This window comes from Echinococcus granulosus (genome assembly GCF_000524195.1).
Source record: "Echinococcus granulosus chromosome Unknown EG_S00101, whole genome shotgun sequence".
NCBI classification, from domain to species: domain Eukaryota; kingdom Metazoa; phylum Platyhelminthes; class Cestoda; order Cyclophyllidea; family Taeniidae; genus Echinococcus; species Echinococcus granulosus.
Window position 1 is genome coordinate 136,863 of NW_020170481.1, and position 19,343 is coordinate 156,205.

General features: G+C 43.0%; 2 protein-coding genes across 2 annotated transcripts; one reads left to right on the plus strand and one right to left on the minus strand. All coding sequences in view use genetic code 11, as the record gives it.

The window, feature by feature from the left end:
• Positions 1–1,943: 1,943 nt before the first annotated feature.
• Positions 1,944–17,456, plus strand: EGR_08270 (Transmembrane protein; the record flags this gene model as incomplete). The annotated part of the gene is made up of 42 exons (XM_024497519.1): positions 1,944–2,065; positions 2,110–2,293; positions 2,328–2,452; positions 2,492–2,675; positions 2,809–3,585; positions 3,660–3,785; positions 4,269–4,463; positions 4,826–4,971; positions 5,097–5,274; positions 5,570–5,664; positions 5,760–5,864; positions 6,266–6,403; positions 6,499–6,601; positions 6,864–7,064; positions 7,156–7,262; positions 7,508–7,736; positions 7,806–8,170; positions 9,040–9,196; positions 9,436–9,578; positions 9,811–9,970; positions 10,053–10,162; positions 10,246–10,368; positions 10,734–11,082; positions 11,166–11,385; positions 11,639–11,680; positions 11,754–11,932; positions 12,028–12,209; positions 12,621–12,955; positions 13,105–13,273; positions 13,361–13,514; positions 13,567–13,704; positions 14,053–14,237; positions 14,587–14,750; positions 14,822–15,085; positions 15,250–15,398; positions 15,598–15,768; positions 15,843–15,938; positions 16,187–16,375; positions 16,681–16,717; positions 16,794–16,924; positions 17,040–17,111; positions 17,334–17,456. The coding sequence occupies 42 exons, from the start codon at positions 1,944–1,946 to the stop codon at positions 17,454–17,456; spliced, it is 7,422 nt and encodes a 2,473-aa protein (XP_024348060.1).
• A 626-nt stretch (positions 17,457–18,082) lies between these two features.
• Positions 18,083–19,343, minus strand: EGR_08271 (ADP-ribosylation factor-like protein; the record flags this gene model as incomplete). The annotated part of the gene is made up of 5 exons (XM_024497520.1): positions 18,083–18,391; positions 18,482–18,664; positions 18,744–18,937; positions 19,172–19,306; positions 19,334–19,343. 5 exons carry the CDS (start codon positions 19,341–19,343, stop codon positions 18,083–18,085), a joined length of 831 nt encoding a protein of 276 aa, XP_024348061.1.

Genomic DNA, 19,343 nt, shown 5'->3' on the forward strand with positions numbered 1-19,343 from the left:
AGGCACCTCAAGGTATGGACAGCCTCTACCCGGTTTCGAGTCAACTTCCAAAGTTGGTTCATTCCTGAATAAGACCAAAATCATCCACCGAAAGAGGATCTTTCAGGAGAGACAAAAAACACTAAGATTTGCGGACCTTCAACATTACTCAAAAAACCATGGACATGATAAAACAATGGCTTGCCGATTCATTCATTCACCTACTAGTTTAAGTGAATCATTAAATATGGTATGAATCAAAGGGAGCAAGAATTTTGCTGAAAACATATAATTGCTTCAATAAACAAACAGCAAAATAAAGTAGCTGTTTTTACAAAGACACATACACCGGGAAACTAGAACAGCAAATCTCTGTAAAAGATAGTTGCAGCCAATAAGATGTTCAAGATTACGAAACCAACAGCAACAACCATGGGGAACTTTGATCTGTGCTGTTGTTCCTCCACCTTTTTTGTGTGAATGTTGAGGCGATTGGTGGTAGGAGCAGTATCTCCAGCCCCAAAATTGTGCCTTAGGTGAACGTCGACATCCCCATCTTTGTCCTCCTCATCAGAGCTACCTTCACTGGCTTCACTGTCATGCAGGTTAATATGGCTAAAAACAGCTTACTTTTCCGGATATTCAGCATCAGCTAGAAATCCATACTCTGATTAAATGAATATGGACTTACGATTTATCAATTTGAAAAGCTTCCTCCTCAGTAATTCTCTAACCGCGTCATCTATGAAATAAAAGTGGAGAGAAGATGACACCTGTAATTGGCGGCGGCGCATAACCATTTTCCTCCAACTGTTCTCGCAAATCATCATCAGATAAGCTTTTGAGCTCAGAGATGTCCATACTGAACACCACAAATTGGAAATAGGGACGTGGAAGTTCGGGCCAATTGGAAGCCGAGGCTGAGCCACAACATACCAAATGGTCATGTCAAATATGGCGTGCGCGAATAACAATATCTTTCTTGAATCATGTTTTTGTTAAAACTCCAGAAAAATACGTCAAAAAATTGTATTCAAATAAGGTAATCATGGAGACTGGAGGATAAAGATGAATAAGGATTAAATGCTAAAATTTGTCAATTGTGCCATACTGCGCTTACAATCAAACCATCTGTTTACGCAGAGAAAAGTTTAGCATTAAGATATATACGAAAATTTAACCTTGTGATGATCAACTTTTTCGTGCTATTTGCATTCGGTGAAATTTTTCTTCATTTGGCTGTCTAGTCCAGGAACTTCTGTTACATTTAACCATTTCTGTATGGTATGGTAAAATTAGTTTTAATCTATTTAATAGTGTAGTAACCACATGCAGCTTATTTAAATTGGCGTCCTTTGTCGTTCTTTAAATAGCATTTGACTTTATAGGATTAAGTAAAACGATGAAAATCTTCGTTACTAATCCTAAAAGGAATCGGTTTCAGCCAGCCTTAATATCACTGTCATCAGTTACAAGCATAGATATCGTAGGAAAGTCTACATCAAAACCGCATAGTTCATAAAGTGCTCCGTAATTAATACCTTTATTACCTTTCCTAAAGAGAAAAAAACTTTGTGAGCTTGTAAGGGCACATATTTAAGTCGCCTTGATAGGCAATCCTTTAATGTCTTTGTTTCATATGTGTTATTTAATTACAAGTCTTTCTCTTACATTATACTCAGTTTAACCGTGCTTCTTCTATGATAGGCTATTTCAATGTGTCTTTAAACCATTTTGGCTTTTTGGTTTGCATAATTCTAAGAACAACTGACTTTGATTATGGCCATATCGACCAACTTACGTACATATTAATCCATCCGGTACTTTACTGCAGGAATCCTCTCATCTTCATCAAATGCACACAAAACGTGATCTAGGATAATTTAACGGCCTTTTGTTTTGTATTGTCCTGTCTTTTTGATTTGCTTTACATATTTAGTAAAACGCTTTATTGCTGCTTGGACATGGATGACGAGGAAGACTTTTTAAGGATACAAGAAGAAGGCCTGAAATCCGACTTTCAGGACTTGAAAGCCCAAATTGAGGAGAATGAAATAATTCACGGTATTCCTTCAAGAGGAATGAGGTAGATAATTTTGGCTTCTTCGGTCTATTTTGCACATTTTACAGCTCTTTCTACATTCCACGCGATCCGGAGCACTTTCGACGCAGACGCAAGCTTATTCTGCAACGAACCCTGCAAGTGACCTCACCCATGGAACTGGTGGTTCAGGCAGACCAGATGGTTGCCGATCAGGAAACTTGTAAAAAAGGCGAATTTAATGCTTCTACAATCCCTCCTCTTCTACTTCAGGTAATAGTCTTAATATACCACTCTTTTGTTTCAGTACTTCTTGGACAGAATGAGTGAGATTGTGAGTGCAAAGCATCTGCTCATGCTACGCTGGAAACGCTACTGCTCAGGCACCATGAAAGTTGAGAAAGTCTATAAAGACTACCTTCAGGTTATCGAGTAAGTTGGGGCACAGTTTGTGACACTGTATCTTCACAGACGTCTAACAGAGGAATACCTGGAGTGCAGTTCCCGAGCTCATCGATTATCCACGGCAGATGAGGCCTTATTAGCTGGAAATGATGGAGGTCTAGAGGAGGTGGAATTTGACGACTTTTTGATCTACTGGAGAGCGATTATCATTAAGTTACAATCACAGACCTACTTTAAACAGCTCATCCAAGTACTTCTGACATCAGTTGTTACCCTAACCTTCTGCTTTAGCTTATCAAGTGGTTTCCCTATGGCCATCGTGAAGGCTTCAAACAAGACCTCTTGGTAAGACCTTTCCACTCATACAAAGATGAGACATGTAGAAACAGCCCTACCACCTATCTCACTACGAAGAGGACGGTGGTATTCGGCAGATGCTAAACCTTGTCCTGGAAAAAGGTCCGGCAACAGTCCGTGCTGCACTGGCCAATGGGGTGAGCAGCAGCACTAGTGAAGATGGTGGCGAACCAATTGAAGGTGCTGTGGAGGCTCCTGTTTCCGCTGTTCCTACCGCTGTCACCTCCACGGCGGAGACTGAGAAAGACACCGACACAGACGAGGCTGCAGGTGAGGCGAGTGCTCCTGCTGCCATGGATGCCCCCAGTAAATTAAGCAACTCGGAGAGTAACGATGGTGTAAGTCAACGAGCAGAGGAGTTGATGGTTCACACCGGTGGCACGACCAGCTCACAGGATGGCGCAGCTCCAGGTGCACCTACTCCACCTAAATCATCCGCCGTTACGTCTACCACTATCGGTACTTCGGCAACAGGAGCCATAGCGGCATCAGTACCAACAGAATCGTCTTTGCGTGCATCTAAGAAACGCGGGCAGACAATGACCGGGGGTATTGAGTTGGGCGCGATTGATCAGGCATTTCGATTCTCTGAGCACGCACCCCAGCCCCCCGGAATGTTTATGGCGCAGTTGGGTGGATCAGGTATCCCTCTGCCTCCCACGACAACAAACATTCAGTACGCTGCGAGTGGAGGTGGCCTTGTGATCAACGAACGATACCACGGTCTACCTCTTCACACCAATGATCTGGCGAGTATTCGACCCCACTTGACCATTTTTGTTAAGGCCTATGGAATTGACATTGTGAGTTGGTACAGAGGGGAATAACTGCCCCTAAAAATTAACAAAAAGGCGAGAAATCTTTATTTATTTTGTAGAATATTCAAACAATCCGCTCGGCAGCAGATGAAATGGAGCTTTTTGCAGTGATTAATAGAAATTTTCGACGATTGTTTTTAGAGCAAGAGGAGATGCTAACTTTTAAAACCTACGACGCGACATCAGTAAGTCAGACGAGTTTATGGCGGGGGGTGACGTTGTCGCTTGTCATGACGACTCGGTGTAATGTTTCGAGTCTTCTTAACTCCGATTTTTTGTGCATAAGTATGGGTCACTTTACTGACAGCCAGAGCACTTTCTTGGTATTTTGAATCCTTATATCATTTAAACCTCACGTTCAGCTCTATTCTGGAGCTGTAGAGGCATCACGAATACCGTAGGAGGTATGTTTATGGAGCTGATGCTGCTTTTTTACTTTATGATAATAAGTAGTAATAACAGGCGTCAAGAACTAACTCATTATTTATTTCTTAGGGAAGACTTATTCTCCAAAATTAAATTCTCCAAGAAATCAAACATTCCTGCATTATTTTTAATGCTTCTTTGAAATAATAGTTAATGAGAACTTGCTTTAATATAAATTTTTATATTAATAAAGTAGGGATTTGGTAAGTCAATTAGTATATCATGCTCAATGCCATTTACAGAGTGGTACGGAGCGCTGGGGCTTGGACTCACCGTCACATGCAATGAAAAAACCTTCCAATTGGCTACCGTTTATAAAATTGAAGCCGAAACGAAATGCTGATCTGGTGAAGAGCATGATGGAATTGCGCTGTGTCGGCAATGTCGACGAGGTCCTCCGCTCATTAGCTGCCTTCCTAAAGATTAATAAGCCTGAGGTGAGTCCGCTGATTAGCTGACATCGCGGTTTCTGACTGAATTTATTAAGTTAATACTGGTGCCTCATTAGGGACTTTTGGAAGTGGGTTTGAAAGCATGGAAATGGATCGGCATCCCATATATATCCAAGTATCCACTCATCTTGGACTAAGTATATCTAGCAGTCTGAATTGGGGTATTTCTGAGTTAGAGGAATCTTATTTGCCTGCAATCCTAGCAAGAACTGTGGAAAGTTGAGTGATGAATCATTGAGCATTCAAAAGTTCACTACAGTCTTAAAAGTACGGTGTTTGCTCTAATATTGGGGAAGAAAAGTGGTGCCTAAAAGTTCCACCTTCCTCCACTCCTCTCCGCATTTTAGCGTGTACAAGATGCTCTTCGGCACCATGCTATGCTAGTTCAACACCCACCAATCGTTCACGCAGCCTCTGTCGTCAGTCATCGACAAGGGATGAGTCTTAGCGAAATCTTTCGCAAGATTTTCTCAAGCCCCGAACTCTACGATGAGTAAGTTGACCTCTTCTCTATTTCTTGAAAAATTTTGAGTAAATATCTGAATCATCGGTGACTATGCAATGACCTTAAACAGACCAATCTAATCGGCTAATCACAATTACCGCATTTCTTTGCAGAACCACCGTAAACGAATCCAAGGCCAGTGGACGAAGTACCTATGACTTCAATAGTGCTATGCAGATGCTGGGATTAGACGAGCAAACCGACGCCAAAGACGACTCATCAAGTGTTCAGGGTGGCTATCTATCCTTCCTCCATCTGCGACACCTCAAAATGCGTGATGTTCAACGCACCGTACAGCAAATACTTTAAAGTTGTCCTTTTTAGACTGGGAAAAGAGGTCCATTTAAGATTGGGCTTAAGTAACGCCAGTTCAAAAAATAAGTAAATAGTAGTATTGTTATCCTGCTAGGTAGTTCGGTAGCAATGAGAGCTGTCTCAATGGAAATGTATTGAATCTATGTCAAACAGACCAATTTTCACTTCTACTTTATTATTGTCCATATAAGTAGGGCGTTAACTGGGGCTAAGGACAGTTTAAGTTGTCAAGAAGTCATTATTTTACTTCCATAGAATTTTTCTCCTTTAGTGCATCTCAGTCCTCAACTACTTTCGTTCAATTGAACGCACACTGACAATCAATGATCAGGGATTGTCGCTAGGCGGCCGTGGAGCAGAACGAGTGTAAGACCTTCTTATGTTCTACTACTAAAGCTGGCTTCCATTACTAGCTACTTGACAAAGTTGAACCTACTTTCATCCCCATGTTTGTCTGCTAGGAGTCCCCAGAATCACCGAGCAGGGCCTGAGCTGCCTGGCCATCAGGGTGGCAGCAATAATCTCGTCGGTCATTCCTACCTATTCAGCACCCCACGTGATTTCAGGTAAAGAGACTCCAAATTTCGAAAGCTCCTGGAATATTTGAGAAGTGGACACAAAAACGCGGATCCGCAGGTGTTGAAGACATCCCTACAATTGAGTAACTAGGCAGTCTGATAGAGTCACCCATATGACGCAACGAAACTACCAACTTTAACTTCCCTAGCCTTTGCAGTTTTAAGAGGAAGTTAAAATGCGCAAAACCTTTATGTATTTGGAATTGCAGTGAATTTTGCGTTCTGAAACGCTACTTAATTTTATATGAGTAGGTTTGCTGCCTCAATAATCCAAAAAAATTAATTAGTAGCACATTTTTACATGGCAAATGTCAATAGTTTAATGCGAATCACATGTTGCCTTATTGATGGTCTACTATTTTTTCATATTTTTGCAAAAAAAAATACAGGATCAAGGAGAGTGAATTCATGCAGTTTGCAGATGTGGAGAATCATGACGACTTCTACTACCACAAGGACTGTCGAATTCATGTTCGTGATCAAGTTGGCTACTGGATCGTCTACGATTGTGCATTGGATGATTTTAAGTAGGTCACTGCCTCTCTCCTGTACAGTGCAAAAATGGCCTTCCCATCGTAGTATCATCTCCGATTCCTTAAAAATCCCCTTTTTCATCCTTCAGTGAACTAGAGAGAGATCTCATGTTACTGGCAACTCATTTTATCCAAAAGGACAAGGCCATGCGCTCCGCCTCCAATTTTAAGCGTAAACAGACCGCTAATGAGGTGAGTGGGGTGTAAATGGCAATAAGGTCATTACTTAGACCAACAAAAATGAGTTCAACATCGCTAATTACGCACATCGGGAGGTGGATCGATTTGGTGTGCTTTATGACCTCTGGACAAATGAATGTGCCTTTCAGGAGGCAAAGAAAGAGGTGAGGAGTCGCCCTTTTCGCTCCCTCTCACCCCCTCCTACACAAGTCATTGTTAAGATAATCCGGATAAAGCACGTTTTTGCCCTGCCGTCCCTCCTCCTTCCTTCTAGCTAATGGATGTCTACATGGAAGCCTATCAGCACGTCTGTTCACGAGAGAGTCGTAGGCGGTTGGCTCAAGTAATGGTGGATTTGATGTACCAACGACCCCGGATTGAGCTCAACTGCACGTACTTTGTACTGGCCTATCGCTATGAATGCGCCATTCTTCGACTTAAAACGGCCGTCATGAAGCATTGTCTCAATGCACAGGTGGGTCCACTTGAAGTTGACGGTTTTAGTGCACCTAAGGGAGCGATTTATTTGCTTAGACGTTACCAATGAAATACATTTTCCTTAACAGATTCAACAACAAAGGGAATACTTTATAAAATTGGGAACAACTGGTTCAGAGGATGGCTATCCAATTCCCCTCATCACTCATAACCCTATAAGTCCCAATTCGGATCAGTAGGTTTATGATAAGACTTGAATTAATCATGTTTAAAAAAATCCATTAATCAGATCCGTAGAAATCAACTGGCAAAACAATCAGAACTAACTTAATACAATTACTCAGTTGTGTTTGTTTAACTACTACCCCTTAGCCTTTCAGCCATGACAATAAGAAGTTAGACCAAAAAAATTTTGCTTGTCGTTCCCTCTTCTTTGGGCAAAAATGGGGGCCCTTTTAACGCACCTTTGCCTCTAATCAGACCAGCGCTGACGCCCTGTTACCTCCTGGAGTTGCAACCCTCCCTGGCAATGGCAGCCAACTTGGCTGAGGCAATGCAACAGGCAGTCAATGTGACCTTTGACATGCTAAATCCAACTCGTATGATCGATGAGTTGGTACTGGAGAAACGCTTCTATGAGGTTCTTCACTACGAGGTGTTAAATTTAGAACCTCCAGGACTCTCCTACACACAGGCTCTGCAAAGAGATGTAAGTTAGTGGATTCCTGCAGAAACGAGAACAGCGGATTATTTGTTGAATACCACCTGCCATTCTCAGCTCTTCGCCAGCTCCTACGTAGAGGACGCAAAACAGATGTCCAATCTGTTGCGCGAGCGGTACTTCAGCATCCAGGATACAAATACTCGTGGAGATAAGCAACAACGCAAGGCCTTCCTCCTTAACCACCTAGGTCAGATGCTTGATGTGGTGGTGTTGCGTCATCGTCTTATCACCTGTCTCTGGGAGACGGAAGTGCTGGCCAAGATCTACCTGCGCACTGCCATCGAAATGGGCTATGATGAATTCCACCTCTTCCTCCGGCCCCTCCAATTTGAGGCGGCTAAGTATAAGGAGGGTGTGGATGAGGCTAAATTGCCGCTCTACATCACTGCCATTCAGGATGATGACTCTGTTGTTGACAAGTGTGTCCGAGTGGGTAAAAATTCAAACGCACTTAGTGTTGATTGGACGATTCCTTAACCAATGAGCTTTTACGAGGAGAAGAAAATCGTCCGCCCGAGCGGAACTCTCCACTTGAACGCTAGCATCGAAATACCGGGCCTTAAGCACATCGAACACGTCCTCCAGCTTCAGTGATTGATGATGAAGAGGACTTCTTGTTAATCAGCCAATTCGGGAAATAAGACTACTGACATTAGTATTATCACTGATGGGTAAAATACGCTCCAAGTCACTTAGCTCCGGTTAACTCTCACATACATAACTACTCGTAAGGTGGGAATCCATGAGGCCTCAGAATCAACATTCCCATTATTAAGTGATGCTGTGATTGGTTATGCTCAGTTGTGCTTAACGTTGATTGGCCAACTTTAAGCCAATAAAATCTGCACATCTTTTCGTCAAATTGCCTTTCGATATGTTAATTGCCAAAAGTGTTTTATTGCAGCAGGAAGAGTGGAATGCCATATAAAATTTACAGAGACACAACAAAGTAAAAGAAGTGTCTCGAGACAATTTTTTACAGCTAGAGTTCTTCCCTCTGAAGTACTGTCATAAATTTCAGTTGCACTTATTAAAATAGCTAATTGAAGTGATTTTCCTTATTTCACATCAAGAAAGAAGCAGAGAATCAAAAAATGGTTTTGCTTTCATATAAGAATACAGATGGTTCCACTTTTCCTTCTTTTGAGAGTAGACATTCCTCATGTTGGTATTAAAACACTTAAGGTAAAAAAGCGACTGGAGATGTTTATCTGCAACTTTTTGGAGGTAATGTGTTAAGGCATATCATTGTCTTATCATAACATCTTTTTATTTGGCAATGTGATAGATTCATTCCTTCCGCATTGCCATTGGCTATTCACGAGTTGGATGAAACGCATGTGGGGAAGTTCTCCTTCCGTGGAAAAGTAACTGTCGCTGAGGTAACCTCTCTTGTTGTCGCTTCCATCTTGACATTTCTCAATTTTTCTCTGATTCACTATCAAGTCACGAGTCACACGTCCATTTTGCTACTTTATTAATTTAACCTATCCCCAGTTCTCCTGTCTTTTCTTGAGAACGAAAGAATGAGAAGGCAAACAAGAAAATCAAACAATTATTCGAGAACAAGTGTGGTCGCAGTACATGGCGAATATGGATTGAAATAGGGGGAATGAGTGAATCATTTGGGAAGAACTACCAATAAATAATTATTGTTTTAATAAATTGCCTTTTTGTTTTGTAGTTATGTGATGAACGAGGAGTAGAAAATTTGCTAGTAATTCTCAAGACCCAATTAACTCATAAAAATGCCCTGATTGCGGCATTAATGTTAGCCTTCAATGCAACGCCCTCCTTCTACAGTTCAAATCTCAGTAGTCGAGCTAAGTGAGTTTAAGCCTTTTGCTAACCCCGCAGGAATGTGGAGGGAATTTTTTCCCAAGTATGACTAACAAAGAGTAAGGAGGCGACAGATATAAATATTGTCTTTGTGAAGTACGCTAAAAGAGGATGATTCACTGACCTGTCAACTGCAGTCAAATAACTTTTTCAGGGTGACCCCGCTCTTCCTGCCTGTTTTTTCTTCTAACAAAAAAAACGGTTTTTTGGTTAACTTAAGGAAGGGGCGATCCACCGACCAGGAGGGCACTTCCCTAGCTGAATATACTGGCCTCTCGGGTGCTCAAATGGGCCCAACCCCACTAGCATTGGAAAGGGCCTTTCATATGCCCTTTATGGACTTTCATCCGGAAGCCTTCTTCTCTGTCCAATTGGAAAAGGTGAAAAGCTGACTGAAAAAATTAAAGTAGCATAAGAAATGTTTCTTAACTTTTTTTGATCTTCATTTATCTTTTACTTAAGACTGCCTGTAGAGATCGTGTTATGAATCTGTTTGCACGAAAGACCGAAGCTACAGCAAAGTCCAAAAATCGCGCCAAGAATTCATCAATGGAAAGTGAGAAATTAAAGAGGTGCGATAAATTGTTCTTCCAATTTTACCTTACACCTTACAATGAATGGTTCCTCATCTTAACCCCCATTTTTACCTTTTAAGGGATCTCATCTCCCAGTTTTGTGACGACTATAGTCGGCGGGCACAGCAGACAGCTCTGCGTGGACAAATTATTGCCCTCTATGCCTCGCTCATTACGGTGCTCAGAAAGGTACCAAATATTTGGTAAGTAATAACTTTAATGGACGGACCCATCATCTGCCCATTTATGGCCGACTTGAAGTACTACTGATAAGTAGTGATCAGAAGAATGAGTTGTTTAGATGAGCGGGTATCTGATAAATATCCTAAAGTTGAGGAATTGAAAAGCTTGTCTTCTTTTCAAAAAGATGGACCACTTCTCGCCCACCCACAGCATTTGAATGACCTTGATTTTATTGCGGTATGGGTCAATCAGAGCACGAGTTTAGAGACGTTCCAAGAAATGGTGATTAAAGGTGAAAACAAAATCATTTGTAGAGAATATTTTTCTCAATAGCATTTCTTAAAAGATCTCCTCTGACTTATTGATTTACGTTCTGCCATACCAGCGAGGAATTCTTTACCATTGGCACTATGTACGAGAAGAAAGGTCTCGACGATGACGCTGAGATGGCTAAGACGGATCCTCGAAAACTGCGTAAACGTGTACGCCGGGTGCTCTCGCTGGATGGAACACGATTCTACAACCTGTGGTTCATCCCTCACTTCCTTGAGGTGCTTTTTGTCTTTCGCCAACTTGACGATGAGGCCGCCACTCGGGCACTACGTTCCATGTGTCGGGTGGCCAGTGCACTGCACGATATTGTCCACTACCTTGTGGCATTTGCTAGACTCGGCATCAACGGCTCGAAGCTTTCGGCTGAACAGAGGGATCAAATTTATGCTATGGCTAGTGAGGTAGTTGATAGCTCCTTTCTAAATTGTGTTCTGGCTGATGTCTCTATTGGTCAACAAGCTTTCCCCACCCCTACCTCGGTTAGACTGTGAAGACCATGGTGCATGAGTTGCATCCCACCTCCTCAATGGAATATGCCAATCGTTTAGCGGCTAACGCTGCTGCAAATAGTTCAACAGCTAAATTGGTAGTTGCGGGTACAACAGAATATCTGGCCGAGATTAACGAACAGCCTGCAGCCATGGTCACTCCGGAGGGACTCACTTTGCCCAATGGACAGAGCCTCCTTATTGATCAGGCTGTCGGTGGGTTTGCCTCACTTAGAAATAGTCTTTACCTTTTTTTTTTAAACTGCAAATAACATTGTGAAATAAGTTACCATCAATAAGTACCATTCCCTACACTTATTCATTTTCTAACTTAAATGCTTTCAATTCAGTAATATGTTCACTATCTACAGTTTTTACCTTACTTTCTCCCCTTGCAGAATTCAGCTTTTTGCCCAATACTGCCATTGACATTCCATTTTTTATTTGATTAACTGCTCATTTATTTTAGAGGAAATCAGTTCGTTTGATGGGGGTCCCATGTCAAATTTAGGTAAGGCTTGACAGCCATTTTTTACGTGCGTGTACAAGAATCAAGTCTGTCTGCCATTTTAATCACCTTTTAGCTCAAGAATTACGTGAAATTCAGACTCAAATTAATATGTTGCCTGATCCACAAGATCCGGATCAAGTAGTGAATCTGTTGAACGCTCGTCGGGAATATATGTTCCTCCTTCTGGATGTATGTCTATCTAGTGTACTCAGTGAGACCTTCCTAGCTACTGGCAATGAGGAGGCTTACCGAGTAGGTGACTTCATGCCTGAGGGCAATCTTCTCTGACATTTTTACCTGATTAGGAAGCCTCTGTCCATTGCCTCACCCGTTTGTCCCCTGTCTAGGAATTGGTAGATGGGAGCCGATTCCCTCTGGGTGAGATGAGCAATCGGTGTCAGCCAAGTCTGGAGGCCTTAGAGATGCCCATACCCGAGCCGCTAGAGCCTCAAGATGAACGGGCTTGCAAACTCTATCCTTGGTTGTCTTTCCTCAACTCCGCTGGTCCCTTCACCATTCAGTATCCTCGGTGGACACGGATTGAGTATAATATTCGTCTCTGTATGGCGGGTCTGAGGCATGTGGACAAGTGAGTTCCGAAGGTATTGGCATGACTTGCCGCGTATCCTTTTCTTGTGGGTAAAAGAACATTATCAATGGTTGGACGCGAGTGATAGATGTCCAAAGACCTTCAGTCAATTCATCGCCTTCTGTCGCCATTGCACCAGACAATCACTTGTTAAATGGGGCATCATCTAAGAACAAGATAATTGGGAAGTAAAAGTGAGAAATACCAAGGAAGAAAAGCATGTTGTGATGAGACTACTTATCTATACCAATTCAGTAGTATGTTCCTACTTTAATTTAATAAACCAATCTAACTACCAATCCACCTGGAATCTCACCAGTTGAGTTCTTATTTCTTGCCCCATCTTCACAGACCAACAGTTCACGGTGAGCTACTATCATTGATGTTGGCTCTGGAAGATGTCCTCGAGACCGGCGACGTGTTAGAGGCTTCAGCAGGTCAGCCACTGCCCGTCGAGGAGTACGAGAATTTGCACTACCTCCTCGGTCGTCGTTTTCGCAATAAGCGAAAGGAGGTCGCACAGTCGGCTCCCGTCGCGAATGCGGCTACTCCAAGTGGAGGTGGTGGTGGTGCTAGCAGAGGTGGTGCAGGAGCTGGTGGAGGTGCCGATGAGCCCGAGGCCAAGGATGATGAACCAGGGCAATCTATTGCAGCCGTCTCGCACCCTGCACGCACCGAGACTGCGAGTAAGCAACTGATTGGCTAGCAACTTTATGATAATTTCTCTGCAGCCTTCAGCACACATTCTACTCTTAAAGCATTCCATCAGCTGGTGAAAGCGGCCAATTGAATAGGTCAATTCTTTTCACCGCTTTCTCTTCCTCTTTTTCGACAGCTAATGTAGAGGTCAAGTTAAGCATTGTGGAGACACCGATAGCAGCCTATGCCCTCATCAAGAAGTACCTCATCCTTCGAAAACGTGTTGAGCTGATGAAACGAGAGTGGGGAAAACGTCGTTTGGGTCTCGAAAGCATTGACACTGCTGCCGCCTTTAAACAGTTTACGTGAGCTGGTGGATTTTAATCCACCACCAACTTTTTGACTTTATTCAAGTAGTTTGACACTTGATTGGTAGCTTGACTGATTTGTAGACAAGTCTACCGTCGTGAACATCTCTTTCCTCTCTTACGAAGTCTATCTATCCAATACAAACAGCCGGAGATTTTTGCACTTGGACCGTTCCAAGAGACTGATGTGCAAATTTCCCCTAAAGGCATTCCAGAGATGGTGCTTCTACAACGACAGGTGAGGTCCACTGAGAGGGCTAATTTAATCACTTTTCCATCCCCTTCTTTAGCTGGTCAAGCTGATTGAAGCCTTTGAAAACTATATGATTGGAGACGTTCGAAAGATGTTGGTGAGGCAAATTGACCTTGTAATAAAGGAGAGAAATCGGGAAGAGGGCAACCTTCCTCTAGAGTTGTGGAAAAAGCCAGTAGGTCATTTTTCATCCTTTTTTTCTTAAATTGTCATCTGTTCTACCCAATTTGTCAATTAACTAAAAATGAAACTTTGAAATCAAGTGTCAACATATCACCTCTTAATCAATCTGTTGTCTACTTAAAAGCTGACATTTCATACCATAAAATTATTTGCAATTTCACTTCTTTGGCGTGTAACTGGTAGGTAAATGGCCCCATAAACATTTCTGAACCTGACACTGACTTGTCAAAAGTAAACTACTCAAATAATTATTTGAAGTCGAGTAGCCAATCAGAATCCTAGATGGCTCCATGGATTCGGGATATCTCAACTAATCACTTTGTTGATTTATTTTTCCAAGGCAATGAAAGAATCCCTAACCGTACAACGACCCGCATTAGTGGATGAAGTTCTTGAGAACCTACTGGATGGAGCGCGTGAGGATACGGTGAAAAAAACCATAACGTTCGACACGGAGCATCTCAACAAATTTATCCAGAATGTCACCATCGGTGTAATGCGAATGCAACGAGAGGCTTATGAGAAGTAGGTGATGTGACCTCGAGTTCACTCATTGGGTAGAAAGTAGAGCTTGATACAGTAGACCCTTTTTGCCAGGAGGTGGTGGGGAGGGGGAAGGGGCACTGGTCGTGTGTATACGTTTCCCTGTTGACTCCCAAAGTCAGCTGGAGTTCCTAGAAATAGAGCTGGGGACTGGACGAAGAGGTGTCATTTTCATACCCTAACGAGTACCTTTGAGTATCAAAATGGCCTAGAATGTTCGGGGAGAGGAAATAAAAACTTTTGGAACCGTTCCTGAGCCTATTTACGCCTTTTCCCCTTCAATGCTTTACTTTGGAATTTAATCAAGCCTACTCTCCTCATTCGTTGTTAGCTACGCCATGTACTACGAGAACCTGCTTAAAAATCAGCACATGCTACTCTATGCCAGGGAGCGTGAGGTAGCCAGCTTGCGCGAACAGTTGAAGCAGAAGGAGTTGGAGACTGAGGTCAATGTCCAATTTCAAATGTCTGAACAAGCACACAACCTCCTTCTAGGTGAGATGGACCAGACGCGCCATATGTCTGCCTCCTTTTAAAACATCTCGTCTGACTGGTCTGTCTTGCAGAGGTGACAGCCCTGCGTGCCAAGTTGGCCGAGAACGCTGACCAGACGGTACACTCGGAGGCGAAGGTGCGCGATCAGGTGCGGCGGGAGTTCAGTGCCGCGATGCGCAAACTCTTTGCTCTCAGCTTCGAGCAGAAGGCGCGTATCGACGAATACCGCAACCATCTGCACGCGGTCACACTAAAACGCATCTCGGAGGTGCGTGATGAAGCTGCTCTGGAGATGGAGCGTATCAAGGAGAAGAGCGGCGCTAAGAGTTCTGCTGGTATGCCAATAGAGTCTTTCTACAACTTTTTCGGCGTTCACGGAACTGGAAAATTATATTCCTATATATATATCTCTCCTTGGACGATATCTCCCATCCTATCAGGCCCCATCCTTTGACGGTATCTAAAATGTCTTACTTTTTCTCTCTTCACCTTGGAAAAGAGGATGAATTAGCAGAGAGGAATCTTCGATTGTCTCGAGAGATCAACAATATTCACCAAAAGAATATTCACCTTCAACAGATGGTCTCCAGATTGAAGTCCATGAGCACCTGGAAGGAGAACACACTTCATTGCGTCTTTGAAAAGCAGGTACTGTCCAATAGATCTTGCTGTCCTCCTTCCATAGTTGGTAGGTAAAAGTGAATGAGAGCACTGGCGCCTCATCCTCCTCACTCATCTTCCACACTACCTTCTAAGTTCGCCTTGCTAAAAGTGAATTAGTAGGTGCACAGGAATGGAAGAAGCAAGACGCCAGTGTTTTTTTTTCTTGTCCATCTGTCCATCCCAGATGAAAGCAGTTGAAGATCAGCGGAATAAGAGCAAGACCCAGGTGAACCGTTTGGGTATGCTCTCAGAGCAGCGTGTGCGAAACCTCTCCGAGGAGATGACCAAACTACGTGAGAATTTGAGCTCTACCCATAAGGAGCTGGATGATCTTCGACGTCAGCTGGACAAGGAGGTTTCTACACCTTGAATTTATCTAATATTTCTTTGCTTTTTTTCTTCCCGTGTTAATATTTTCCTTCCTTCCAGCTGAAGGACAAAGTGGAGAAGCGGAATATTGCAGAACGCAAAGCAGCAACCGAGAAACAGATTGCCAACATCAAACAAATGCATATCGAAAAATTGGTGAGTCAAAACATTCCACGCAAAAACCTTATCAGAGGTTGTGCAGGCCATGGTGTTGACGGTAAATTTGACAGCTTTGACATTTTGAGATGCCCCCATATTTAAGCAGCAGGTTAATATGCCTTTAGCGGGTCTTCTTTTTTTCTTTGAAGAAAAAAGTGCCCTCGAGTTGTTCATACTTTCAGATGTCAGTTACTCATCCCATTTACTGGTAATGCCAGCCTAATCCTTCTTTTCCTACGCCTCAGCTGGGTGACATCGCAGGAAAGAATGAACACATAGCCGAGTTGAATGAGCAGTTGGCGGTACACGAGAAGACAAAACGTCAGGTCATAGAAAAGGCCATGCGTGACATTGACAACCTGAAGAAGCGTTTGGCTGATGAACGCAAGCTCAAAAAGATTGCCATACACAAAGTTGACGATCTGCTCTCTCAGGTACGCTGATTAGATTGTGTTATTTGATCTGTCTTCTTGAACAAGATGGCAGTAAGTAGACTTCTACATTGGGGCAACTGTTTCGGGCAGAGCTGTGCAGTCCACTTCTGTGGCTCACTTACAGCCCTCGCTTTTCCAACCGAGTGGGTGATAGGATCTGCCTTTACTCCCTACACTTAATTTACCAAATCTCGTTGTGAATAGCAGAAAATGTCAAGGATGACACATCTAACAGACACGACTAGTGCTATTATCTGAGGAGATGAGATATAAGCTAAAGCGCATTTATTTCTACTTGCCCGCAGGTCTACGAATACGAGACAGCTTTTGCAATCAATCAGAGTAGGTTCTGCTCCATCTTTATAAAACCACTTTAATTGGGAAGCACACGTAATACTACTTAGCGATGCTATTTCAGCACCCGCACAAACAGGGAATACTGCAATTGTCGCCACACACCTCGGTGGCACCGATCAGAAAGGCATTGGTAGTGCCAAGTTCGGCGGCATCAAATCAGCTTGCAGGAAGTACAATTCCTCCATCACTGCGGTAAGGTTGATTGGCTGTTGTTTTGTAAAAGTAGTAGACGATTATTACCGAGAAGTTGGTATTAACATCTGTATAATGCTTGAAATTCATAAGTTCCCGTCCTTCTTTTGCTTAGTATGATGACCTGCTGAAACGATTCAAAGTTCCTTATACACCTCAACATTACTTGGATCACAGAAGGAAGATGGTAAGCTGTTTGGGAAGCTCGGCATTTTGTTCCAATGCCTCCTAATTCTATTCATCATGATATCTATACTTCACAGTTAGAGTTAAAAGGCTACAAAGGAGGCACCTTGACTCGGTTTTCAGTCATTAGTGTCAAATTAATCACATTTAAAAACCGTAACCCACAAAAGTGGGTGCGTCTACTTAAATATATAAGTAGCAGCTATTTGTGCTGCACTTCTAGGTGATGGTTCCACGACTTCAGCAACACATGGCACACGAGATTCTCAATGAACAACCACCAGCGACACACGAGGAGGTTGTGGAGGCACAAAATCTAGAGGAGAAGCGGAAGTTCAACATCTAGACCCGTTGACCTTTGGAGATGGGCATCAGTCCTCGGTTAGGTGGTCCAGTGGCACATGCCAACTCTCACAAATACATTCAACATGCAAATGGAGATCCGACCATTGCAAATTCTCTCTTAAAGTAGCCGACAGGAGGTCGTATGTTAGAGAAGCCAATTTTGAGGGTAGGAGTGAATGCTGACCAATTGACCTGACTTGGATGGGTCACGAAGAGAGCCAGAACACGCTTTCGCGTTTAAATTATCAACTAATCCAGTCGTAAAAAGGCGCCTTAAATGATGCAGAGATTGACCTTAAAAAGTCCAGAAGAAAGTGGGGAGGGTGGAAGAACCATCGATTAGTTAGAATCTATTACTGTGATTTCAGTAGGACGTGATGGGCTTTTCTTCGGCGGTCTTACTAACCAACGTATGAAAACTGTGATGCATCGATTTCAGCTTAAAAATCCTTGGAAAGAGAAAATTTTAGATGAGGAACTTTAGTAAGAGAATCAGCCCTCTCATGGTGTAGAACTTTGACGAGCGATCCAAAATGAGTCCCGCCTGCGCGTAAACCAGATTCCTAAGTGCTTTGTGTGAGTGACTGAGTGAGCCTGTTAGCAGCAGCATCGTCTCGCACCTTTCATTCATGGAGAAGGTGTATTGGGAGCAAAATATCGGAGCATTGTACTCCATGTTATTAGCGGAAGGGCGACTGATGCACTGAAATAAGACAGGGAGGGGGAAGAGGGTCGAATCATCAGAAGTAGGTGGGGAGTATTAGAGTAATGAGAAGTTGGAATATACATACAAAGATACGCGGAGAGGGATAGAGGACACGAGAAGCAGCATCCGGCTCGTATATTCAACACTCGGGTGATTATGCTCACAGCCTTCGGGCAAGGATTGAGAAGACACCTTTTGATCAGGACTGCCGATTCAAGGTATCGGCCAACCTACAATTAAAGCCACAAAGTGCGCAGTGAGTGCTAGTTGTCATGGGATATTCAAATTCGAATCATTTTAAAAGATAGAAGTTGGAAAACGCACCAGTCCATGGCTTCGGTAAGTCCATCACCGCGAACAGCCGAAGTTTTGAAGATCTGATACGTCCGATTCTTGATGGAGGTTAGACCGAGTGAAGAGGCCACTTGAGTGACGGACATACAGCCATCAATGTCCTGTTTGTTGGCAAAAACGGCCAAGACAGCGGTCTTTAGCTCCTCCTCCTAAAGGTGAAAACGATATTCGTGTGTAGGATTGGTAATAAGACAAAGCCAGGTGGGGAAGTGTATACGCACAACGCACCTCAAGCATTGAAATTAGCTCCTGCCTAGAGATGCCGATCCTGTCACGATCCATACTGTCCACAACGTAGATTATAGCGTCAGTATTAGCATAGTAACAGCGCCAGTATGGACGAATACTTGTCTGTCCACCCAGATCCCATACTTGGAATTTCAAGTTCTTGTAATGCACGGTTTCAACATTGAAACCGATAGCTTAATGTGGAGTGCATAGGTAAAGTAAACAAAAGAAAATTCGAGAACTTCAAAGCAAAAAATGCCAGTGTGAGAATAAAACTGTATCTATAAAGGACAAAATATGCACAACTCTGAGGAAAAAAACTTAGGTGAAGAGAGCCTCAAGGATAAGGTATTTTATTGTACACTTGAGTCAAGACTACGTGAAAGGTACTTTCTGAGTTGGGATGATTAACCACTCAACAAACTTACTCGGTATAGTCGTCACAACCTCGCCAACTTGTAACTTGTACAAAATCGTCGTTTTCCCTGCACCATCCAGTCCCAGAATGAGTATTCGTCTTTCACGAGAACCAAAAAGCCTGTAAAATGCGGACCAAATCCCACCTAGGCAAAAAAGTTAGGCGAATATACACAAACCCAT